Source organism: Hibiscus syriacus, unplaced genomic scaffold (genome assembly GCF_006381635.1).
Source record: "Hibiscus syriacus cultivar Baekdansim isolate YM2019G1 unplaced genomic scaffold, ASM638163v2 tig00117016_pilon, whole genome shotgun sequence".
NCBI classification, from domain to species: domain Eukaryota; kingdom Viridiplantae; phylum Streptophyta; class Magnoliopsida; order Malvales; family Malvaceae; genus Hibiscus; species Hibiscus syriacus.
Window position 1 is genome coordinate 3,287,771 of NW_024063525.1, and position 27,031 is coordinate 3,314,801.

A 27,031-nucleotide genomic window follows, 5' to 3' on the forward strand; every position below is an offset into this window, starting at 1 on the left:
TTCCTAGAGATCTCAACATAAGTAGGGATTCTAAATTGAGAAAATAACTTCAGTGACCGAAAATTTTTTATAATATACGATTTTGACCAACTTTTTTTTGATTTGTCAAAATGACCAATAAAATCGCAATGCGATCTCTAAATTGCAATGCGATCTCCAGTATCGCAAATCAGTTTCCAGATTCGCAACGCGATTTTGACTATTGCAACGCAATAATACATAATCGCAACGCGATTCTGACTATCGCGTTGCAATAATACAAAATCGCAATGCGATTTTCAAAGCGTCATTAGTATCGCAACGCGTATTTTATTTTCAAATTCCAAACACAAATATTAATATATCCCGTAATCGCAACTCTTAACCTAAAACCCTAAATCACAACTCAATCTCATATCCATCTATCACTCTCTACGGCGACATCCGTCCCCATCTCCGACAAAATCCATCCCCATCTCCGACGAAATCCGTCTATCTCCATCTCTCAAAGTCACCCTCACAATCATTCACGATCAGAAATGGAAAATCAACCAAATCAACCACCGAGGGTTATTTTTTTAATTATTTTTATTTTAAAATTTTTGCATTATTATTAGGTTTTTCATATTGAAATTGATGATAAGTTTACTGGTAATTTCAATAATAGATTAACCATTTCACTTAGATTGCTTATTAAATTCATTCGATTGTTGCCCATACTGCTAAACTGTTTAGTCTTTAACCATGTGAAGTTAGTATTTGTCTTTGTTTTGTCTTTTGGTTGAAGTAATGCAATTCATTCAAGTTTCAATTTTAGACAATGACTATTTGAAACCGAGGATCGCAACGCGAAATGAAAATCGCAATGACAAAATCGCAACGACAAAATCGCAACGCCATTTTAGTTTCGCGTTGCGATTTTCATTTCGCGTTGCGATAGTCAAATTCGCGTTGCGATAGTCATTTCCGCGTTGCGATTTTCATTTTCGTGTTGCGATTTTAAGTTTCAGAAACTATTCTTCTTCTGCAAATTGAAACTTGAATGAATTGCATTACTTCAACCAAAAAACAAAGACAAATACGAAATTCACAGTATTGCAAATTTAAGTTTGAAAAATAAACTACTACTACTTTTTATGTTTATTATTGTTTTTGGTACATCTTCACAGTGTAGTTTTTGATATATCTAACTTGGTATGTTTATTGTTTTTGTAGAACTTTTTTTTCGGCTCAATTGACCTTAAGGAATAAAATAAGCCTAGGCACTACAATTGTGTCGAAGCTTTAACCTGTACAAAGAAAATTGCTTGAGGATACTTGCTTCGGGCCATGGCTAAAAGTACAACATCCGGGCTATGTTGACCCATTTGTGGCTTCAGACCATGACTAGCGATCTACCTGAGAGTATAAAATGTGGTAATGAAGAGATATGGTTTCATTTTCCACCGGCGTATACGTGTTTTGGGCGGGAGGAGTTTTGCTTAATCACTAGTCTACGCTTCGGACACGATGATGTAGGTCGATACACTAGTCATATTACCCGCCCATCATTGTTATCCCGGGTTTTTCCTGAGTTGTCAATGGAGAAGCTGAATTTACACGTCGATGACTTGATGAGATTATTTAATAAGAAAGATGGTTTTACTCGAATGGATGACGCCGGTGTTGTCCGAGTATGCATTTTAGTGCTTTTGCATGCCATCTTTTTAGGCAGAGAGGCCAGACAACCTATTCATAAGGACCTAATATTATTGGTAGAGGACCTAAATGCATGGAACATGTTTTCATGGGGTTCGTATCTATGGAAAGCTACCTGGAATAAGTTGTCGTCTGCCTTTGATAACCATAAAATTTTGCGTGGCGATGGTTCCAAATACACTTTGTCAGGCTTTATTTGGGCCTTTAAGGTAAGAATTTCTATATAATATTTCCAAAATTATAATTAATTATTTAACAATTGCTAATGTTTGTGTATTATATTGTTTGTAGATTTGGATATTTGAGGCTTTTCCCGACATGCAGACATATGCATTAAAAATTTCAAATGATATTCCTAGGGCTATTTCCTGGAAGAGGAAACGGCGACTGTTGATTTGGGAAAAGTTACTACGGTATACGACAATAAATGATGTAAGTTAAGACAAATACTACCATATATAAACAAGTTATTACTAGTACACGTTTAACTTTGTTTGAGCTTTTATATTGTTAGGAGGCCAACACTCCATTACAGAGGATTATACCCACAGAGGCTGAGCTTGCCACTGATTGGTGGCAAGCTAGTAAGCGATTTTTTGATGGCACGGATGATGAGCAGCCTCCACTTCGAGAGCCATCACCTCACTCAGAGCCATCACCTGATCGACCACACTATACATCTCTACAACGAGAGCGATCACCTATTCCGTCACATCATCGAGCCTCTTCTCCACCATCACCTCATGATAGGCGACCGACAAAGATGCCACGACATTTATCTCCCTGTTCTCCACCTCCACGGGATGAGTTAGGGGAGTTACATGATGAGCTCAATGCCTTGCGTGAGGAGGTCGGTACTTTACGTGATGACAATGGTGCATGGCGTGATGAGGTATCTACTTTACATGGTGAGGTAGCGGCTCTACGTGAGATGGTAACATCATTGTAGAATGAGGTTCATACTCTACGCAACGAGGTAAGTTTAAGATTTTTCATATTTAACTTGATTTACTCGTAATTTCACTTATATTAACCATTTCACTTAGATTGCTTAGTAAATTCATTCGGTTGCTGCCAATACTGCTAAACAGTTCTAAAATAACCCTGTGAAGTTAGTATTTGTCTTTGTTTTGTCTTTTGGTTGAAGTAATGCAATCCATTCAAGTTTCAATTTGCAGAAGAAGAATAGTCGCAACACGAAACTTAAAATCGCAACGCGGAAATGACTATCGCAACGCGAATTTGACTATCGCAACGGGATAATCGTAATGCGAAATAAAAATCGCAACGTGAAAATCGTAATGCGAAAATGAAAATCGCAACTGCGATTATCTTGTTGCGATAGTCAAATTCGCGATGCGATAGTCGTTTCCGCGTTGCAATAGTCATTTTCGCGTTGCAATTTTAAGTTTCGTGTTGCGATTTTAAGTCTCAGAAACTATTCTTCTTCTGCAAATTGAAACTTGAATGGATTGCATTACTTCAACCAAAAGACAAAGACAAATACTAACTTCACAGTGTTGTAAATTTAAGTTTCAAGAATAAACTACTACTCTTTATGTTGTCCTTGAACATGCACTAAACCTATATGTTGTCCTTTTAAATGTTTATATAAGTGCTTACTTCTGGAATGTTATCTGATGCATTTTGTGAACTATGATAGAATAACGACTTGGGTGAATACCGTGCAAGTTTGAAATATATTTGTCTTTGTTTTCACTGTTTAATATCATGTTTGTTTATTTACTGATTTATGTATTAATTTATTTTTAGCGGCCCGATAAGGTGGATGTTTTACGTCAGGTTTTTCTTGCACGACGGGGTTCACGCATCAGACGACGTGCATGTGTCATTACGTCTCCGTTCACCCCAATAGTGAGAAGACTCCGTAAGAAGAAGCCCGACTCACCTGTCATCGTTCAAGAGGCCTCTCCTATCGTTCAAGAGGCCCCTAACATCCCTCAAGAGTCCCCTTCCACCGTTCAAGAGGTCCTTGTCATCGTTGAAGAGGTCCCTCCCATCATTCAAGAGCCCGAAGCACACGACATAATATGCCGAATTATTGATAAACCCTCTCACGTGCCGGACATGATGGATGACAGTTGGCTTTTGTATGAGTTACCGGCCAGTACCATTCCGGCAGATGAAGTGGAGAGGAGAAAACTACCGGAAACAATTCTGGATAATACCCTTTGGGCTAAGACCGCAGTTGATTTTTATCTACATGAGCGGAGCCAGGGTGTTACGCTGACATATACAAACTCAACGATGATATGCATTTGTTGATTGATCGGTCTTGGTGGGGTGTGTTATTAGGGGTTGAAGACAAAGGCTATTTCGATGGGGGGTAAGTCTTATATTTTTCTTATATTTCATTTTGATTAATTTTTTTTAAAATTTATGTAATTCACTAATATATGTCTTTTTTTGTAAAACAGCATATTGATGCATGGGTGTCACGTCTTCTAATTATAAGGAAAATGAGGGAAAATAAAAAAAATACGCGATATACAATTATGCCGATGTCTTTTCACGTAGTTCACTTGAAGAATCAACGATAGGAATCATATGTGTTAGCTAATGGACAAGCTAAACTTTATCCTGTATGGTGGGAGGTCGATAAGGTTAGTATTTATTTTTTAAATATTTTAAAGGTGTTCATAAATAAGTGCGCAATTGAATTATTACTTATGATTGCAGGTGTTTATCCCTGTTTTGGAACATACTCATTGGCTTCTCGTCGAGCTTCAACTCCCATCCCTGAAGATAATAGTATATGACAGCATGATAAATTACATATCATTTTCTGATTTGAGAGATATTATTAAGGGATGGAGCTCTCATTTGGCTAAATTATTGGATGCGATTAATTATTGGACTTATTCTGGAAACAAGAAGCCAAAGAAGTTTAATGTTACATTTATCAGAGACGAGACCGCACCACAATAAACGCAGGAAGCCAGAGGGGATTGTGGTCCTCTCGTATGCATGTGCTTGGAGTGTTTGACGACAGGAAGTACACAGTTTCTACCTCCCACCGATAGAGATAGAGGTGCAGTAGGCTTGTGGTTTCGGTATTTTATGGCTAGAGCGATATATGCAAGACGTTGCCTACCTCCATCCGCATTATGAAAGTGTCCATAAACAATTGGTAAGTCAAATGCAAGTGTTGTTAAGTACCTAGAATTCAATAATTTGTTGTTTGTTGGTTTTAGATGTGTAGAAAGTGTTGTTTGAGCAAATGTTTGGTTTCTGCAGGTTAATCCTGAAGTGAGCTGCGTGAAATTGATGTATGGGTGCATAAACAACTGTCTGGGGTACACTTTTTTTTATTGTTTAATTGATTCTTAAAAGTCTAATTTGTTTAATTGATGAGGAAAATAAGAATTATTATTATTTTTTGCTTGTTTAATTGATTTGTAAAAGCTAATTTGTTTAATTTATGTAAATAATTCTTATTTATGCTTGTTTAATTGATTGAAATGTAAAAGTTGATTTGTTGATTTCAATCTGCATCATATTGAAGGCAAAAGACCTGTTGAAGGTATACTTTCGCAACGCTAAACTCAAAATCACAATGCGAAAGTCAAAATCGCAATGTGAAAGCCAAAATCGCAACACGAAAGTAAATTCGCGTTGTGATAGTCTAATACGCTTTGCGATTTTCTCGTTGCGATAGTCAAATTCCCGTTGCAATAGTCAAATTTGCTTTGCGATTTTTGCGTTGCGATAGTCATATTCGCGTTGCTATAGTCAAATTCGCGTTGCGATAGTCAAATTCGCGTTGCGATAATCAAATTCGCGTTGCGATATTCAAATGAATGTGTAATAAGTGATAACAACTGAACAGATCATAGCAATGTTCAAACTCAAGTTACTAATACATGCCTAACTGAAAATGTTAAAAGTTTACACATAAAATACACATAATACAACGTTTGCATTTAAAAATCACCTAAGTTAATAGTCCAAAAAGGTGAAGCCGGTTGTGATTAGGATTTTGATTTTGATTACGATTTTGATTGCCTTTTGCTTGACACCATATGAGCTTTGGATTTTGATGAGGATCCATATTTTGGTAGAGGAAAAGATGATTGTGATGGCACTGGTGATCTACATGTCAACCTTGTATGAGCATTTTCCTTGCACCGACTACATGTCGATCTCTTCTTCTCTTCACCCTTAAACAGTATACGATCGTGACTTTTTGGTCGGTCAGGTAGCCTTCTGTCCATGGCTGGTGGCAAAACTGTTGTAAGTCATCTGGTATGTCCCACTCAGAAGGATGTGGAATAGGGTAGATAATCTCGGCATAAGTCTGTCGATATACTTCTGTAGTGTAGCAATCCATAACGTATGTGCTTGAATCATCTTGGTTTAGATGAAGAGCAACTTTTATAACATGGCCACACGGATAACCAGATGTTTGTCATTTCATACAACTACACGTCTTTGCATTTAGATTGACAAGCCCATTTAAGTTATTATCTAGTACTTCAAACAAAGTGTTTGAACATGGTTCAACTCTCCATGACGTTGACTTCACAACACGTTTCGTTATCTTTTTTTCATTCCATAGTGTAACACGATGTTCCAATGTTCCTGTAAATTTAAATAAATAATACTTAGTAAAATATATGATAAGTTACGAATTTAAAGAAATAATACCTGCATGGTTTCTTTTCTTGTAGTACCACTGTTGAATAGAGGCTCGAAAACACTCCATTAACATAGTAATGGGTAATTTCCGGGAATGATGACTTAGAGCATTGATTGATTCTGCACTATTAGACGTCATGAAACCATATCTTGCTCCAAGTTGATGTACTCTTGACTATCTTTCAAACCCGACATCTTCTAGTGTTTGAGCACACTGAGGCAAAACACGTCTTAAACAAATTATATGCTTATTAAAATCCACTTCCCGATAAGCTTTTATAGCCTTCCAGTATGTCCATTTGTGATTTTTTATACCAGCAGACCTTGATTTTAGATTTCTATACAAATGAACACCACAAAGTCCATGAAAAGCATATGGGAAACACCTTCTAACATCGTTGTCAATTGAGTTTCCCTATCAGATATGATTGTCAGATTGCTAATAGAACCTATGCAATCCCTAAGATGCCCCATAAACCATGTCCATGAATCAAAGGTTTCAGATTTGCCAACCCCGTAAGGTATTGGCAATATCCCATTGTTAGCATCCATGACTACTGCTAATAAGTTTACTCCAAGGTATCGATCTTTCAAATGTGCTTTGTCAACTATAATACTGGGCGCATGTAAGTAATAAACGAACGAATCTACAAAATAATATACACAAGAAATATAATCATTTAAATGTGAAATGCATGTAACTAACAAAAATGAGTCAACAAAATTATATTGATTTACTAACCGCAGCACCAATGGCGATAAACAGCTACTCAAAGCGTCCATCTCTATCTGTTTTGATATGAGTTACCGACCCAGGATTTTTCAGCTTTAAATTGTGACAATAAGCCGGCAGTTGGGCAAATGATGCTTCTGGCGACCCCCTCAACAATTCCAAGGCATAACATTTGGCTCTCCAAGCTTAAGAATATGAGATACTAATCTTGAACCGAGCATTCATGTCAGTCATAATTTCATGTCCTCGATATACCCTGCCATTCAAAAACATTAACTCAGCCAGAAAACCACCCAACACCTTTTTGTTTGCCTGTCTATTGTGAGGAAAAACTTGGGTTCTTGAACATGTATGTTTATCAATAAAAGTCCTAACTTGAAATATTTCGCAATCTTTTATCCTCTTTGCAATCATACGCCACGTACAGTTTTTTTCAATCATACACCTTGTTTCGAAATGATCTTTGCTTGATTTGTTAACTTTTAGTTGATAGCCATCTTCCACACATTTCGTATAAAAAGCTATCTTCAAGTCTTCCTTTGTATCAAAACAATCATCTTTCTTGATACGAATAATTTTTGTGTAACAATCAACTGCTATCTTTACCAACTCTTCATTTGTTAACTTTTAGTTTATAGCCATCCTCCTCATTATCATCAACAACATCTTCCTCGGCAGCGGCTATTTCATCATCAAAATTCGGGTATTGACCAATATCAAAATCATTACACGCATGGTCTATTTCTTCTTCTGAAATATCATCAAAATCCGAGTATTGACCAAGATCAAAGTCTGGGTATTGACCAAGATCAAATTTCGAATACTGACTAGTACTCACAATTTTTTTTGTTGGCTCATCATCGTCTAACTGGTTAATACAAAAACTGGAATTTGGTGCTGAAAGTTGATTGGGATTTGGATTAGGGAAAGGTTGTGGGTTTTGAGATTGTGTTTGGTATTGGAAATGTGGTGAAACAAAATTTGCTTGGTGATGAAATTGTGGTGGAACCATTAAATTTTGAGCACCATAAACTGGGGTTGAAAAACTTAGTTGATTACTACCTGCTACTGACCCAACTTCACTACACTTCTAGGTTCAACAACATACAATGTAACATCATCTTGCGAAACACTAATGTAAGCAATGAATTGTTCAACATCTTCAATGTCGGTTAACAAATAAACTTTACATTTTCTCTGATAAGATAGCCTAAATCCACTTAGGGGCTCTAAATTCAATTTATTTGCAACACGTAACATTAGAGTTTCATAAGTTAACTTTTTTAATGACAGTTTTAGTTGAAGATTCATGGGTAAAGACATATATTGTAAAACACCATGAACATTCTCCCATGACCCTCCAAAACACAAATCTATCCAAACATGATCAACATTAGATGATTTCATTATTGTAAATTAATTTACTAAACAAACGAGCTGCGAAACTAAAACCTGTTGCCGGATGGGGAAGGATGTCGTTGGATATAGGAATGGATGTCGTCGGAGAGAGTGATAGATGGAGATGGAATGAGTTGCGATTTAGGGATTTAGGTTATGAATTATTGCTGCTGCGTAGTTATATACCCAAAACATTTGTGTTGCGAAACTAAAACCTGTTGCGAATTTGAAATTCAGTGTTGCGACAGTCAGAATCGCGTTGCGATAGTCAGAATCGTGTTGCGATAGTCAGAATCGAGTTGCGATTATGTATTATCTCGTTGCAATAGTCAGAATCGCGATGCGATTATGTATTATCGCGTTGCGATTTACATATTCGCATTGCGATTTTCTAAAATCGCAACGCGAATTTGGAAAATCGCAATGCGATAGTCAAAATCGCGTTGCGAATCTGGAAACTGATTTGCGATACTAGAGATCGCGTTGCGATTTAGAGATCGCATTGCGATTTTGTTGGTCATTTTGGCAAATCGAAAAAAAAGTTGGTCAAAATCGTATATTATAAGGAATTTTCTGTCACTGAGGTTATTTTCTCTTCTAAATTTTCCTTTTCATTGTTTTATTGAAACTTAGAAGACTATGCTTAATAGGGATGGCAAACAGGCGGGTTGGGTGCGGATGCCCCTTCCCTTATCCCCAGACCTACCTAATATTTTCAAATCCACCACCCGCCAACCACCCATGATGGGTAACATTTTTCAAATCCACACCCGCCCACACAGGTACATTCTCAAATCCATCTCCACACCCACTACCCAACTGGAGACGTATCTGGCTAGACCCGCCTGACAGCAACCTTAAGTTATACATAAGCAACAAACATAAAACAACCACGTCCACTAAGAAGCATAATAAAATAAACCAAAGATTATCTGAGTTAAGTGTTAACATAGATCTTAAAGTACATAAAACACCATAATAAAAGACATAATTAAAGCCTAGAAACATAAATGAAAAACACATAATATTTTTGTTCTTTGGCACAACATTCTCAAATTTCAGGCAATAATTGTGACATCTGTTACTCCAGTATTACAATCATCATTCTCTATATCCTCCAATTAAGAGCGCTCCAATTTAAATTCACTACTACCTACATATATAATAGAAGGCAAAACTAATATAAGTTAGTAACTGAACTTTAATAAGATAATTAAGTACAATTTGACAACTAAAACAAACTAAATAATAATATTACCTTTAATATCGGCCCAAAGCTAATATAATTCAATAACTAAACTTTTAATAAGATAATTAAGCACAATTTAACAATATTAAGATTTATAAATTAGTCTCTAAAATTATACCTAAATTCATAATGGACCAAAACTTAATGGGTATTTAGTGGGAGGGCGGATGCGGGGCAGGTAAGGTTTTACACCCATCACCCGCCCACTACCCGCGACGGGTACCACTTTCTAAATCCACACCCGCCCACTACCCACTGATGTTATATCCATCTCCGCCCCAATTGGAGCAAGTACGATGCAGAATCCACGAAATTGTACCCATTTGTCATCCCTAATGCTTAACGTTTCTTCACTTGTTCCATCGCCACAAGCATTTTTAGGTGATGCCATATATATATATATATATATATATATATATATATATATATTTGTTGGGTTGTATTGAAATCAGGATATGTAAATTATCTCAGTTTCAAGTCATTTTAGGAACTAATACAAGTAAGATTTGGGATGTGTTGTACTTCCCTTGAATCCGTGCCTGCACCTTGGTCCGGTTTATTCCTTACATAGGGATTGTTGGGTTTAGCTCGGGTTTATTTTTGAGCCGTTTGAACCTGACCCGATTTGTTATATACCAAATCCTATTCTGACCTAACCGGACCGATTTTGAAGATATCAAAGTAACGAATGTTAATAATATTAAATATTAACTTTAATTTCTATGTAAAACACTTATCTATATCATAATAATTATTAATAAGTATACATTATAAAACTTATTCCGTTTGTGATGGTTTTATTCCGTTTCTTATGATGAATGAGATGGAGGTGGGTAGCACAGCCATAAAAGAGCTTATTGAGTAAATACATGAAAAAAGAAGTGGATTACGAGAAAGGAGGGAGAAGGATATAAACCTTCCTTTGTTTTTCCTTTAAACCTGAATTGATTTATAGCACCCTCAAGTGTCGAAGCTTTATAGTTTCTCGTATGAATTGCTTTTTATATACATATATAGAATAGCTGCTTCAGATGGTGCCATGACATAATATAATTTATTTTTGTAGCTAATTTGTATTCCTTTTGGCTTATGTGCTTATTTTTATATTAATATTGAACGGGTTGTGTTCCTTCTATAGGCTTCTCTTATACCATTGGGGGAAGACAAGTCTACATCAAATAGCAGCATTATACATGGAGGAAGTATGTGCCTTAATATAAGCTTTTTTATGTGCTCTAGATTTTTTGCGGCCTTATACAAAAAACTCCACTATATACGTAGTCAATAGTTGCGTTCTACATTCACAAACACTGCTAAATGACATACATTTAGTGACGTTTTTGGGAACAAATGTCACTATATGTCATCATATTTAGCGGCGTTGTAAAAAATGCCACTAAAAAATATAATCTTTAGTGGCGTTTGTGAGTGACAAACACTGCTACCGTTCCGTAAATTGCGATTAAAAACTGAATAACGAATTCAATGAGTGATCTTAATGATTAGAGAGAGTGTTATTTTTATTTGAGATTTTAAATTTAAACACTTACATTTGTATGATGTTTGTATGAGTCTTATTAACTTATAATTATCCAAACTATTAAAAACATATATTCAAAATTGTTTGTGGGTTAGAAATGAAAATAGAACACCGCAAACCTTTTGGAAAAAGTGAAATATTAGTATTTAAACCTTGATTTAAGGTAAACAATTTCTTACAAATTACAACCACAGGCAAAGACAAGCTCCCATGATTTCAGACAAACATTTTCCAGATTCCATGGAAAACATCATTATTTACCAAGTAGTTTTTAAACAATTACGTAACTTACAACATATTATTCCTAAGATTCGTCGTCGTCTTTATTGTCGAAAATACCTCAAAAATTCTTAAGCAACTTCCGGACCTGTTCCAACGTGACAAAAAGCACCACCGTGAACGGTCCCTGTCTGGAGATCGTAGGTATAAACCCTTTATATAAAGCCATGGGCCCTTCCCCTTTCACCGTCTTCACAGCACAATCCAAAGCACCGGCGTACGGCGGCTTTTTCCCAGGCTCCACCTTCATGTTCATTACCCTTGTCTTGATCACATCCACGGGATTCGTCATCACTGCCGCCACAAATCCAGCTGAAAAACTCGCCGCCACGTGTGTCCCCAGCCCATCTTTCATCCACCCGTTTGCCAAAATTATTTCTTTGATTTGATCGTAGGAAGCCAACTGCGAAGCCGTCACCAACATCGCACGGTTCACCGTCAGCGATGAACCTCGCCACAGGGAAACAATGCCTTCTTGTTTGCTCATGCGAGTGACAGCGTCGATAACGCTAGTGTAGTTACGGCGTTGAGATGGAGGTAAGCGACCGTCGGCTTGCATGCGAACCATCGCGACGTCGGCTGGGTTCCCGATGGCAGCGCCGATCCCTCCGGCGATTAACCCAGCCGCGATCTTGCTGGCGAGAGGCATGGTTTTGGTCTCCTTATCGGACCATTTATCTTTCAGGATGTCGTAGATCCCCATCCGGGTGGTGGAATAGAGTGTCTGGCGGAGCATGGTGGCAGAGACCCCAGAGAAAAGAGCTGCGACGCCTTCAGTTTTAAAGATCCGGATGCCGGTGGCTATTGGTCCAACACGCGCCGCCGCGGATGGTGGAATGTGGACATCAGTGGAGGTGGAGTGAAAGGCTAAAGAAGGGCGGAGGGTTTGAACGGAGGCGTTAGGAACCTGGGTTTCACCCTGGAGTTGCATACGAACTTTGATTAAATCAAGAGGGTGGGTTGAACATCCAGCCACGATTGATGCAATGCCTCCTTCAACAAAACCTTTGACACCTCCCATTCTATTTCTCTTTAACAAACGCTTATTCTTTTCAACTAAAGAGATGGAAATAAATCAAAAGTGCCGATGTCGACAACAATTGGAAATATCACTTGAAACCGCGAGATGGGAATGAAGATGGAAATTAGCTAATGAACAGGAGTGAGCAACGGTGGGCCTTCCAAACAGATGCCACCAATCTTATAAATATAGCATAACCTAATGGATGGTTGCTTTAACTGCCATATGGGAAACTCTATTTATAGCCCATAATTTCACTAACCAAGCTCATCTATTAAACATTCCTAATTGTGTCCGTGGGATGGTTGCTTTATACTCTAATTTTGTTCTTAGCCACTTCACTATGCTTTTTATTTGGGATTGAACTCTACACTTCAATTTAACATATTTACTCCTATATTTTTATAATGGTTTTAGTAGATCTAGATTTAATTCACATAGTTAAAGTAATGACCCGATTTTATGTTAAACAATCTTAATTATTTTGAATCTTTTATTATACAACCAAAAGGAGTAAACTACATCACTGGTCATTACTAACGTTATCATTAATCATTTAGTTTTAACGGAGATTATAACTTGACATAATATAATAACAATTTTAATTTTTAAAATTCTTATATTCTATTAATTTGATAATAACTCAAAATAATTTAATAAGTTTAACCAATATTTAACAATCCTATTAATTTAGTGTTGATTCAAATAAACACTCCAGTGAAACTATTACTCCTTAAATATTTATTTTTTCAAATGAAATTAAAATATTATAAAAAAAAAGAAAAGAAAGATAAAAAAAATATAAAAAGAAAAGTAAAGAAGGATTGCTTCAAATCGAACCTAAAACTTAATATCAAGTATGATTAAAACAATATTTTATATCATTATACTACAAATTTAATTAGCAACATTTAGAATTTTTATTATTGAAGTAATATAGGATCATAAGTGCACAATATTTTAAGCTTTAATGTATTTGAAATAATTACATCAATTACTATAATTTAATGAAACATCATTAAGAATCAATTTGATTGTTTTATTTTTTTCAGATAACAAGTTTTTAGTTAAAAAATAAAGAAAAAATTTGTGTGTAGGAGTGATTTCATTTTGATTGCATTTTAATTAGGCTTAACCAGAAACTTGCATCAACATTAATAAAATAAAATAAAAAGTCACAAGTCAAACCCATGCCCGTGAAATGATTTGGGGCGGGGCAGTGCAGGCTTTCCACTTTTAAGCTGCTGAGCTGACTCGTGGCCTTTGGGTAGTTCATTTAGGGTTAGGGCCCGATTTATAAAATTGACAAAATTAAAAACACTACGTCGCCCGAGAGATTAGAACTCTCGCGGGAAAATCCAATGTACTTAGCAGGCACACGCCTTAACCACTCGGCCGAAGCCACAATTGATTTAAACTTTAAATAAAGTATCTTTAAATTAAATCTACTTATATATTCTTCTTCACGAACTTTGTTTAACAAAATTGTATTCCACTTCTTTGCTTTGTTATGCATTGCTTGTTCTTGCTTTTCCCACTCCAATACTTGAATCCTATGAATAATACTATTCAAGTTAGGAGGAAAAGAAAAAACGTACAATAATACTTGTTTTCAACTTGCTGGAATTGTAGTTTGTTTGCACCAGATATTGCAGCTCCGAAACTTGCTAACCTTGGAAAGTTTAAATGTTTGAACATCTCTTTTGATTGATATAAACACAAGGGACATTGTCAGATAACCCCATTGTGTTTCTTCACTCATTGTGATCACTGCCTTCTCATCTTGATTCTCCGTTTGTTTTCATTCAAAACTTGATCGTCAGTCTTCACCACATAAACTACCATCCAAAGCTCAATCTCATTTTCCAAATCATTGTAGAACTTGAATTGTGTTGAGCTCATATCCGTGTAATTTCTAGAATTTTACAAGGCAACTAATTTATAAAAATTCTAAGGACGAAAACAGAATTTCAATTGAAAATACAAATAAAATATCTAAAATATATGATAATTTAAAATTTGTAAGAGATACCCGGCCCCACTTTAGTCCATCCCTTCTCAAGCTTTAAGCACTTATTCAACAAAGCGTCTTGCCAAGTTGGCATTCTTCTGGATCTCACATGCTGAATACAAAGTTTTCCATATTATAGCACCTCTTTTCTCTAGCATTGCTCTTAACATAGCTTCTACTTCAAACAGCCAGATCGACTGAGCAAGTATAGTGTTGTACCCTAGCCTTTATTCCATATTTTCCCGTCATCAAGTTAAAAATACTTAAGTCATTTATCTTATAGCCCACCATGACTTCATGCATCAAGCAAGCTCAAGAAAGTAACATCATTTGGCTTCATTATCTGTTTAGACAACTCAACAGCTTCCACTCCTCATCTATGAAGCCCATATGCAACCATCATGGAGCTCCATGACACATGATATCACGAAAACCTTCGATAGAGGCAAACCGCACCTTGAATATAAAATAATATTTCTAGTTCATTTTTTTTTCTTTTACATGAGATTTTGGTAAGTTACGAGGTATTATCAAAGTTAAATTCCAACAAGAACAGATAAAGGAGTACCCAGGAGATTAAAACTATAAAACAATGATTAAATGAAACACACAATGGGAACTGATATATATGTTCGCCATTTACTCCCAAGTCCCAACTATCTTGTGTTATTGCAGATCAGGAGCCGCTTCCTTTTCCTGCACAGGACAGTACCAAATGTGTATATGGAGGAATTTGGAAAGCAAAAACCTAACTTGATTTCCATCATTGCCGTCTGCTTCTAGAAATACAACCCAGGTTCCTGGCTGCTACAGGTGCTATTGACTATCTTGTGCAAGCTTTCTGCTTCCGCTTGGCCAGTACAAAATAAGTATAAGATCCGGTTGCAGCAACAATAAAGACGCCGATCAAAGTGCATACGGTTGTAGCACAAACATACAGGTACCTGGATGAATTAACATTAGATTTACCATAGGCAAAGTAATAGGAAATCCAACTAATCAAATCCTTTGATGTCTTTTCCTTTTAAAATAAAATAGGTTATGCAAGGACAAGAACGCCGGTTATTCATGCCATTTGTCATCATTCACTATTCATGCAAGCACAGGTACATTTCAATCATCTAGGAGGAGCATAGATTTCCAATGACTTCAAACTTACTTGGGTGAGAAAACACTCCAAACGAATAAATGATTCTGCATTAACAGCAATACAACTGTGTATGCGGTCAACAGAATTGAATTTATGACCAGTGGTACAAGGCAAGGAAAACCAAGCATCATCATGAGAAGATCTCCAGTATTTGCTTTCTCAGGTTTAACAAGATGGGCCATGCTTTTTGTAGAGATGTACATCACAAGGCTAAGAAGAACAAACATGGGTGATGCATAGGTGATGATAAACATTAGAATGCCGGACAGGAACGTTGAGTGGTTTGATATGCCCTTGCAATGAGTAAAACATTAGGAAAGTTAGATGGTTAATGTTAATATTATCTAGTTTGCGAATAAACCTTCCATTTAAAAAGGGGAGAAGAAAAGCCTTGCACTCAAGCATATGTATTAAAAGTGAGCAAGTAAATAATTACATACAATGAAGGCACCAGCAACATCAATAGTAGCAAGTGTATTGCTATTTCCCAGAGAAAAATGACCAGCCATTCCCAAGTAGTAAAGTCCTGCAATCTAAGAGAACAAAATACTGACATTAGTGCAGAAAGCTGTTACTTATTTAAAGAGTTCTTAAAAGCAATTTCACATCTGTTCAACTTACTTCTATACCAATATAAGAATAGCGCACCAGCAACATCAATAGTAGCAAGTGTATTGCTATTTCCCAGAGAAAAATGACCAGCCATTCCCAAGTAGTAAAGTCCTGCAATCTAAGAGAACAAAATACTGACATTAGTGCAGAAAGCTGTTACTTATTTAAAGAGTTCTTAAAAGCAATTTCACATCTGTTCAACTTACTTCTATACCAATATAAGAATAGCTGCTTTCAAGAAAAAATATGAAGAGAACTATGTCAAGGATGTTATGATGCCCTCTGAGGAGAACATACATCTCTATGAACACCGTAATGACACAAGCAACCCTAAAATCTAACGAAATCAGGTCCATCATAACTATAAATGCCATAAAATGAATATACTAGTACTCTAAACTGAAACTAAAAATTCAAGGGCTTCTCTCCCTTAGCATGCTTCTTTCTAAATATCCCACTTCAAAAAGGTAAACGCGACTGCTATCTATTTATGGACCATTGCATGCAAAATACTAGCCTTTAACATGAATGTGGAAGTAAAAAAATCAGTCAGGAAAGTATCATCTAGCAACTGACCTCTACCCATTCTTTATGATGTGTTCCACTTCTAACAAAATAGAGCACGCTGGCCACTGTTTGCAAAAGAAGCAATAATATGGGTGTTGTGTTGATTGGCTGTTGAAGCAACAATTGCAGAAGACACCAACATAATATGTACGCCCATCCAATCACATATAAAGAATCTCTTAATTCCACCAATGGGAATTTCTCTTGAATGCTAGGGAAAAATGGAGGTGAAATGGTGTTATCAGCAGGTGAAATCTTAGAGGTTGAGAGAGGAATAAGCCATGGCAAGGCCACCACAGTCCCAATTGTCGTAGCACCAAGGATTGCATAGATTATTTGTACCAAAAATGTAGCACCATAATTAGTTGACGAAACTGTAAAATCCTGATATTTTGTGATATGCAGCAGAACCAACAATCCAGATATCAGAAAACTAAGTCTAATCATCTGAAAATATTTTCCTTTGGATTCTATTGAAAATAGAGCAAATAAACCTATGCTAATCACCAGAATGGCAGATATTAGTTGAAGTGGTTTCACATATTGACTACCAGCCTGCTCAAGCCATTTAGAAATGTCAGGAAGACTTGTCCAGTTTACACCACCTTGATGCCAGCCTCTCAAAATCCTTCCAGAGATAAGCAGCAGAAAGACGCAACATATTCTAAAGTAACCTTCTCCACTTTTTCCTTTTTGCAGGAGAAAAGAACTCTGCAAACCAACTGATGAAAGGGACTGTGCTGCTTTACGGAGTAAGAGAAGATAGAATGTGGATATAAAAAAATACCATATATAATGCTCCTCCTCTACCATAGAACTTGATGTCATACATGTAACAATGATTAAGACAACACTGACAATGAATGTCTCATCGGAAGACCAACCATTCATGCTATCATTTAAGTTCAAGGCTTGTTTCTTTCCTCCATGGTACATTTCTCTGAGCCGACAAAACATCAGGTTTGATAACATTACACTGGAGATAAACATTGTTGCCAGTCCAAGTGCAAGTAGCTTAACAGGTTTCTGCCCCCATATAATTGAAAAAGAAAAGAAAAAGAAAAGGAATATTGTTAAGGATAAAATGAAAAATAAATTAATATATTTGAAAAAAAGTAAATCTTTTGTTTATACTACACTGAATATCACCAATTAATTTTAGTTAGTTCAGAAACTTGTTGAAAAAGAATATACATACATAAGTTGTTCTTCGTGATAACCTGTCACTTGCAGATTTCAGAAACTTGTAATATGCTGCTGCAGCACTTCTGTAATCTTTGTTGCTAGAGGACCTACAAGTCATGAAACAAATGGAATTAGGAATATTTTAACAGGATATCTCTTCATCATTGGGATACTAAAATAGTCTTGACACGTAGAAAACGCACTCAAAGCCCCTCTTAGACTTCCAAGAGGTGTATAGAGCTGCCGCTTCCATATACAAGCAACAAAGCATGTTCTCTGTGGTATGATTGCACTCACTCAACCCTGAACTCTGGTGATCATAAAATGCATCACAGGGGAAATTTCTGCATGGTAAACCTGATAACTGAGCATGCAACAATCTGAGTAGCTGCCAAGCATTCAACTCCAGGGCCCTCAGATGTTGGTCCTCTGATTTCATCGAGAAGGAATGGAATTAGATAAGCACTTATATGGGCCGAAAAAGGAAGAGATTTATTTTCTACAGTGAAACATCTTTTAATTCCTCCCCATATCACTTAAGACGAAGATAACAACAATTTGGCCCAAACTCCACCAGTTCCAAATACACACATAGTTACAGTTTAGCCTCTTTTGCTTCAAACTATGCATAGATGTAAATGTGCAATTCCATGAGTCTTTAACGGTAGCAGCATCTTAAGGGTAGAGGAATAGAGCAATGCATATATGAAAAACATTATCACACTCGTAAAGAAGAAAACACGTCACTCTGTTATCATCTAGGAACAATCTCTAGAAGAATTTCATTTTCTCTATTAGAAAATAATGTCCACCATTTCCCCCATTTCCCCCATTTCATTCAAGTGAAATCAAGATATTATCATTACCACCTGGACAATTAGATACCCAACCCATAACCAAAAGCAAAGCTCTATCAACTAAGGAGAGTAGATATAAACCTTTTAGAGAATCAAAAGCTTCTCTAACAAGAATACCGACATTGTTTTTAGGGATTGGAACGCCAAATAAAAGAGCCAAGGTTGGTGGAAGGTCAATCTGCAAAAAAATAAAATATTATGTTCATTAGACAGCCTACTATAAACTAAAGTACAAAATATATAATAGCATAGTTAATCACTCTTGAACCCCATTTTTATATTTGGAAGTTCTTGATGCTGTTAAAGCACCTATGCACTCAGAATGGATGAGGAGTTTGTGATACGGCTCGAGGAAACAAATAGAACTACTAGAAACAATTAATAGCAACAATACAATGTTGTGAAGTTCCATTTGATTGCCTGGTTAATGACTGATGTATCGTCAACAGCATGTTTCCTCAGACCAATAAAAAGAGCTAAAGAGTCAGTTTCTTCATATGTAGAACCCCCGTGATTACCATTTTCTGTCATGCCATGATCACTTACTATCATCTACATGTGAAATAAAATGAAGATATATCAGTAAATCAAAAATAGAAGATGATTCAATATAATTCACAAAGGCAACAATAAATAGCTCTAAATATAGCCAAATACTTGCATCACATAAAAGAAAGCAACACGAAGCATGTGGTGGTTAGGGATAAATTAGCATCAACCGAATATCTCATATTTATTTATTATCATACAAGTTTTCACAGGCCAGAAGTGCATACATGGGCATGCATAAATGCTGGTGCAAAGAGATTGAAACAAGCCAAATGAACCCGAGACTTAGCCAAACCTGAATTTTCCCATGGATGGAAAAACATAGCTCTGCTTTTGGAAAGGTTACCTGACAATACTGCTCTAGAATAAGAAGCCTTGAAACATAGAGAGACCGAAGTCCATGTCATTTCACAACACAAGGTATAGATTTAATAAAGAAGTCTTGACTTATAGCAATAGTCAAGTTCTTTGATCCTATATATAGAAAGTTCTTCAAATCAAAGCTCTGAAATGGTCTATGTGAACAAGTGTTAGAACACCTAGTTTGACGATCAAGAGCTAATGATACCAGAATGGACCAATTTTCTATTCAAAGTTGATTAAGGATATTGGTAGTTTTCTAAACACTACATTCCTATCAGCAATTGCCTAGAAAAAGCTTGCACATCATTCCCAGTTCCAAAAATGTTGATGACCATTATGGACGATAACATACAACCATGCAAATAAGCACACACATTCCATTTAGCAATTAGATTGCAAAAACATCTGTATGCACTCCCTTCTGGCCTTTTCCCCTGTTACAAATTTGTAGGCTAAATCTTAGGATTAATATATATTGTATTTAATGTAGGATATTACATTTTTAATGTAGGAGATTAATTTACATATCATAGGACCTTTATACTTTTATGTATACCCATAATGTTGATGAATAAAGTAATGATTAAACATTCTGTTTCAAAATTCTACATGGTATCAGATGGATCTAAATCAATTTTAGGGTTTCAAAATTAGGGTTTTTTTGTGTTGTTTGGTTGTCAAAAAGAACTTACTGTCATTCTTCAAAGGACAACTTTTGGAGGCTCTTCTGTCGACACTGCTAGCACAGAGATGTCAACGGTGCGCCAATATTAACAATTGATCTAATATTAAAGGTGGGCCACTAGACTTATTATCAATTGGTTTAGGTAGGATACTTAACAATAAGCAATACGTCACTATCTGGTTTTTACGCTAAATAATAATCACAAGTATGTAGAAATTATTTTACGAAATAATAATCACAAGTTTGAATCCAGGTGCAACTGTCAAATAAAAACATAAGTAGTGGATCTAAATCAACGACTGAAATGTCAATATTACAATGTTAGATCATCCAATATACCCCTACATTTCAGGATGCTCCCGGATCATACATCAACTCATCATTAAGATTTTGAAAACGTAAGATGCAATTGTTTGGGTTCATCTATCAGTAATTCAAGAAGCATTAACTATAACAAACCAAAAGTGCTCGCCCTCGGCGATTTCCTTGAGATTGATTAATACTTGAATGGATCAGCTTCACCACCTCATCCATCTCCTTAAGCTTTGGGACCATCAACGAACTAAGAAAGATGAATAAACATGCAAGTGAAGTAAGAAAAATACAACAAAAATGTTACAAATCTTTTCCCACTATGGAAACCAATATGAATATCAAGTGACAAAATGGGGCAAAAATCACATAAATAAGTTTGTAAATTATACTAGCATCTTTGAGTTTCATCGTATTTAGGGATGGCAGCCAAGCAGTGCGAGAATTGCCTTACCCACCTCTACTCCACTCTTGAAGAGATGTTGGAAATATCCCCTTCCATGGAGTCAATTACATCCATACCCACTCCACACCGATCCACGCCACAATTGCACTTTTTTTACTAATAATTTTTAATTTAATATTATAGTAAAATATATTAGGAAGTAATTTATTCATAAACATTATTTCAATATATGTAGTTCTTTAGTATATATATGATCCTTTAAATTCTTGTATTTGTATCCTTTTAGTACGTGTATCTAGCATAGATATTAAAAAATTATAATTTCAAAAGGTGGGGCAAGGCAGCGTGAAGCAAGAATTTGCCAAAACAGCTCCGCTTCACTGCCTGCCTCCATGTTTTTTTAATAAAAGAACTTCTCCATTCAAGAGCAGATAGGCACGAAATTTTTGGATTGGATCGATGCCATCCCTTATGACATTGAACCGCAATCGTTATTTTTTTTTCTCAAAATGGTGATATAAGGATACTGCATTAACAATTACACCACATCCGACACAAGGCAAAATATTTTACACTTCAAACAAAGCATCCTGAAAACAGCATTAATAGGAAAAGCCAAGAGATTATCTGAATAATCCAATCTGTAGTGCTACAGGGAAAAAAGCAGACGAATAATATCCCCAAAAAGCAGAAAAACCTATACTGATGAAAGGCATAAATTGACCCAACACATGATTCTTATATTTACACTACTTAGTAAAGAAATCACCAAATATGTTGACAAGCTCACATTGTAGATTATGCAATGACCCATTTCTAGATTTTTAATTATATTGCTCTCAACTGTATGTACAATTACTTTATCCAGCCTTTTTGCATGACCTATAGATCCATAAGAACAATTTGGTCCAAGTCAAACGAAGAAGGGAACTTTGAAAAGCATTAGTCTGCATAGGGGAAAAACGAGAAAAAGGATATCTTTACCCATTTATCCCATAAAGAAAGAATCAAAGTAAAGAAACATCTTGATCATTACGTAATACACAACTTGTGCAAAAATGCTGCATTTTCATAATTGAATGTAGGTAGTGCCACAATACTGGTTATACATGTACAGCATAAAATGTCTAGTCATTTAGGTTTTAATAACTTGCGTATTTATGTGTGTGTCTATTGTAACAGACATTATTCCTTTGGGTTTTGATTAAATATCTAGTGTAGCAGCCAGGGATGAAAATGCATTGCAAGAACAAGTTGCCTCAGAATCCAGTTATAGACTAAATTGAGATTAAGAATGCAATTTAGCTAAAATGAAGATAAAGGAGTGATAATATAAAGCAATACCTGCTCCGCCCGCCAATATGTCCAACATGATCCAATCCAAGATAATGCAGTATCTGGAACTAGCACCAATTAAAATTTTGCTACAATGGAAGTGAAGTAAACCACCAAGAAAACCATAACTCAACATTAAATTTTCATCTTAGCTTTCAGAATCACCAAATATAATAATACTGCAATATTATACTAAGAAACTTTTGCATATCCAAATAGAAACTTCTAATTTCCATAATACAAAGAATTTATCGAGAGCATTTAACTTCAGCAGAGGAAACAAAAAAGATTGAAAACAAAGGTGCAATCAGGAAGATGCTTACGTCATAATAACATAATATATGAGAATCAAGGTGAGCAATATGGAAGTACAAATAGTTGAGAGAATACAAAAAGTAAGCAGGTCCAGCCAAACACAACAAATCCTATCAAACTAAAAAGAGAAAAATGATGCAAACAAGAAAACTCTCTCATTCTGCTCAATCTAGAGCCATTTCTTTTACTACATCATGAAGCATATTTTAGAACTGTCAATATAGAATGTATTGGAATTAATTTTTAGTTATTGTAGTATTCTCACGACATCATACTATTTCCATGTCACTCTTACTCATCACTACAGAATCACTGGTTTTCAACTATGAGCTTTGATCGTATTAAACGAGAAGAAGTAACTAGACCATTTGACAAGCACCTGATGAAATAAATGCTCACATCCGAAACAGAAAGAAATAAAGTGGAAAATAAAAGTTCCCATCTTAAGTCACTACAGTCCGTATTGAGCATCAAAGAAATGCAGCATAAATCTTCATGCAGAAAAAAAATAAAAATAAATTTACAGAGACCAACCTAACCATCATGTACTAAATAGCATGAATGGAAAGACCGGTAACGATGAACCTCTTAAAGGAACATAGAAACTAGAGAGTACTTAAGTTAAGGTGGCAACCTTAGCTGTCTTTTGTATTATGTTTCGCCAATTATAATAAATAAATAAATAAATAAAGTAAATAAACTGAGAGACAGAAATCACAATAACAGTATTTCAAGATATTTCCTTTTAGATCATTGAAAAACTTAAAAAAGAAAATGCTAACCAAAAGATTCCAGTCATCTTTCCTAAGTTCATCTCCCAAATGTCGTGAAACATTTTGATCCACTTGCACGGTATCCTTCACCTGTAACCGGAACAAATTACTTAAAAGTCAGGAATCAGTTTACATAATTTTTATGATAAAGATAAAAGACAGCATTCGAAGAATGAGAAATACATAGAAGCTGCTGACACCATCATGCCTTTTGAATAGCCCAGGAAACAACTTAATCCATGTTTCATCACCAAGCATCACCATTTTCCAACCAATCTTGAAAAACTGACCTGCCATACAAGTGAATAATGAAGCCCCTCAATAGATTCATTAAAAACAAAAAAATCATCAGTTACAGAACATCAAGGTATTTTAAATCTAACCAAGAAGATTGTCATCCATCATAGCCTGTGTATTAAAGTTGAACGCCACATCCAAGAATCCACCAATTGCACCAGAGACCATAGCCTACTATCACAAGTTAATGCTGTGAGGCTACAACCATATCCCAGAAAAAAACATACACCTTTATATATTTTTAAAAGGAGTTAGATTAGTTGTTCCCATATCAGTTGTAAACAAGAATGAAGGCATGACTTGTTCTAGTGAATGAAACATTTTGATCCAATGTATGTTGGTGAACAGTAGGATGGATGAATGTAACATGTTTTCCTTTAAGAACAAGAAAAGTTCGCACCTTTAATCGAGGCATTGTTACAGTTGGAGGGGCAGCTTTGGCATGGTATCCAATAGCTGATCCACTGGCTAGCAATGACTGGGTATAAGGCATTGCTTCCTTAAATTGTTTATTAGGGGGTTTCCCATTTTTTCCAAGAACGAATTCTGCTGGAAGACCATCTATAACCTACAGTAAACTAAACTCCTTGTAAACTATACCAAAAATAAACTCAAATTTACTCTTGAAAAACTAAACAAACAAACAAACTAATACTAAATTACCAATAAAATCAGTCGATCAAACCAAGGAGGAATCCCCGACAATTCCTAAATTAAAGAAAGAATAATCTTCAGAATTTCAAAACAATTGGAAAGGCACAGTTCATTTATTTTCATTCATAAACGACTACTAGAACGAACTTGATATAACGATTTGAGTTGATCGGGCGGCAATGTCGTGTCGCTTAAATTGCCAACGAAATCACATGTTGGCGGGTAAAAACTCTCCGAGCCACTGAAGACAAAGCAAAACATTAAAAAAAACAATTGCATTGTTTAGAATTGAGATCTAATTTCAAATTGAAAATGAGAGATCTTTCGTTTTCTAATGAAAAATGTTTACCTGGTGCCGGGAAGAGCCGGTTTTACGGGGAAAAAGCCGAAAAGGAAAAGGGAAAGGCCGATGATTTGAGTTATGACTCCAGTTATGGTGATTACAGATAGTTTAGTGCAGGTAAGAGGCGTCATTTTCTAAGGATTTTAAATTAGGAAGAGTTCAAAAACCCTAATTTCTTTGAATAAATTGAATGGAATTCAGAAACCGAAGGGGGGGATAGACAGATTTCCATGAGCTGAGCCTGAGAGCCAATGCATATTTGAATCACGAAGACTAAATCGAATAATTAAGGGTAAATATATAACTTGGTACACTAACTACTTCAAGATTCAATTGATACTAAACTTTATTTTTTGTCTAATTAAGTACATGAAGTACATGAACTCAGTTTTAATTCGGTACTTATGGTATTTTCTAAATTTGATATAGCTAGTGCTTATGGTTTTTTGTCTAATTAATTATTATATTTGAAAATAAAATGAGAAAATTATTTCTCTTTCTTCACTAATATTTCGAAAATAATGATTTAGTCATTGAAATTATCAATTACTAGGACAACATTTTTAACCGGCTTTAAATCTTTGAAGAAGACCCCAATCTCAAGGAAAACTATAAATTTAAAGTAGGGTCCTGCGTGGATTTTTTTCTCCTATTATCTCATGCATTCAATATCTAGAAGCATGAGAAACAACAAGAGTCAAATTTATACTATTCTTCTAATCTTCCTCCATTGGCACCCAACTACCACGTCCCAATAGGGTGAGCATTCGATCGAGTCGAGTGAAAAATTTTTGAGTTATTTGAATTGACGAGTCGTATTTTACAACTCGAACTTAACTTGAAATTTTTTCAAGTCGATTCGAGTTTAAGAAATTCAAGTCGAGTTATTAGAGTTTCTGTACTAATTTTATTATAATTATTTATAGTTGTTCCAATTTTTTTTTGACTTTATCTAATCATAGTATATATAAATTATTCTTTCATATTATAATGTTATTTAATATATCAAATACAATCTAAAATTATTAAATATATTCATAATATTATATTTTAAAGAAAGTATTTTAAATGTAAAATATTGATGAGAGTATAAATGAGTCGAGGAATTGATGAGAAGAAAGAATTTTAAAACAATTGTAGTCAAAAGATCAAATTGAGTATAATGCTAAGTTTAGGGACTAAATAAAAAAGATAGTATATCTTTAGTTAAAAAATAACAATTAAAGTTACGTAGGTATTCTATTGTGGTTTATGAGCATGTGGTTCAAATTTGATAAAAAAAATGACTTAAAATAAATCACAAATTGAAGGAATAAGGAGATTATGAAAAATTGAAGGATTAAACTGAAAAATAAAAAATTTGTTATAAAAAACAGGAACTTAAAGTACACATTTATTCTACTATGCTATAGGAGCATGTGGCTCCAATTTGGTAAAAAATGTGACTTAAAATAAATGGTGAATTGAAGAAATAGAGATTATGAAAAATTGAAGGACTAAATTGAAAAATAAAAAAAAAGTATTATAAAAACGAGGAATTGAAAGTACACATGTATTCTACTATGGTTTAGGAGCACGTGGTTCTTGGTAAAAAAAATAGACTTAAAATGAAGGAGGAATTGAAGAAATAATGAAGTCAATGACTAAATCATAAAATTGTCAAAGTACTAGGTCAAATTTTTGATTTTTCGAGTAACTTGAAAATTCAAAATTTCAACTCGATTCAAAATCGAAAACCGAATTTATAATTTAAGTTGACTCGAACAACTCAAATTTAAAAAAAAATCAATTTTTCGAGTCTAGTCGAGCTTTGCTCACCCCTACGTCCCAATCAGGTTTATACATTTAATAATAAATCGTTTAAATCTATATATATTATTCCAAATAATTTTTTAGAATATTCACTTTGTTCAAAAATCAAAATCATTACGGGATACTTAGATACAAAATTTTCAAATTATTTAATATTATATTGAAAAGTTAAATTTCATAGAAAATAAATTGAATGATTCAAAATATAATCAAGTAAAATCACATTTAATATAAAATATTTCATAGTTA

The 27,031-nt window shown here is 35.1% G+C and overlaps 2 protein-coding genes across 2 annotated transcripts; both read right to left on the reverse strand.

The window, feature by feature from the left end:
* Nucleotides 1-11,535: 11,535 nt before the first annotated feature.
* Nucleotides 11,536-12,571, reverse strand: LOC120195575 (mitochondrial uncoupling protein 5-like). Its single transcript, XM_039197556.1, has one exon. The coding sequence runs from the start codon at nucleotides 12,554-12,556 to the stop codon at nucleotides 11,597-11,599; it is 960 nt and encodes a 319-aa protein (XP_039053487.1). The 5' UTR covers nucleotides 12,557-12,571; the 3' UTR covers nucleotides 11,536-11,596.
* Nucleotides 12,572-15,002: 2,431 nt separating this feature from the next.
* Nucleotides 15,003-25,232, reverse strand: LOC120195576 (GPI ethanolamine phosphate transferase 2-like). Its single transcript, XM_039197557.1, has 17 exons — nucleotides 24,977-25,232; nucleotides 24,775-24,868; nucleotides 24,637-24,681; nucleotides 24,374-24,541; nucleotides 24,060-24,144; nucleotides 23,860-23,966; nucleotides 23,686-23,766; nucleotides 22,598-22,650; nucleotides 20,995-21,097; nucleotides 19,359-19,490; nucleotides 19,020-19,116; nucleotides 18,285-18,510; nucleotides 18,095-18,188; nucleotides 16,906-17,922; nucleotides 16,158-16,250; nucleotides 15,727-16,010; nucleotides 15,003-15,511 (listed from the first exon to the last, which is right to left on the reverse strand). Exons 1-17 carry the CDS (start codon nucleotides 25,099-25,101, stop codon nucleotides 15,391-15,393), a joined length of 2,925 nt encoding a protein of 974 aa, XP_039053488.1. The 5' UTR covers nucleotides 25,102-25,232; the 3' UTR covers nucleotides 15,003-15,390.
* Nucleotides 25,233-27,031: the final 1,799 nt, after the last annotated feature.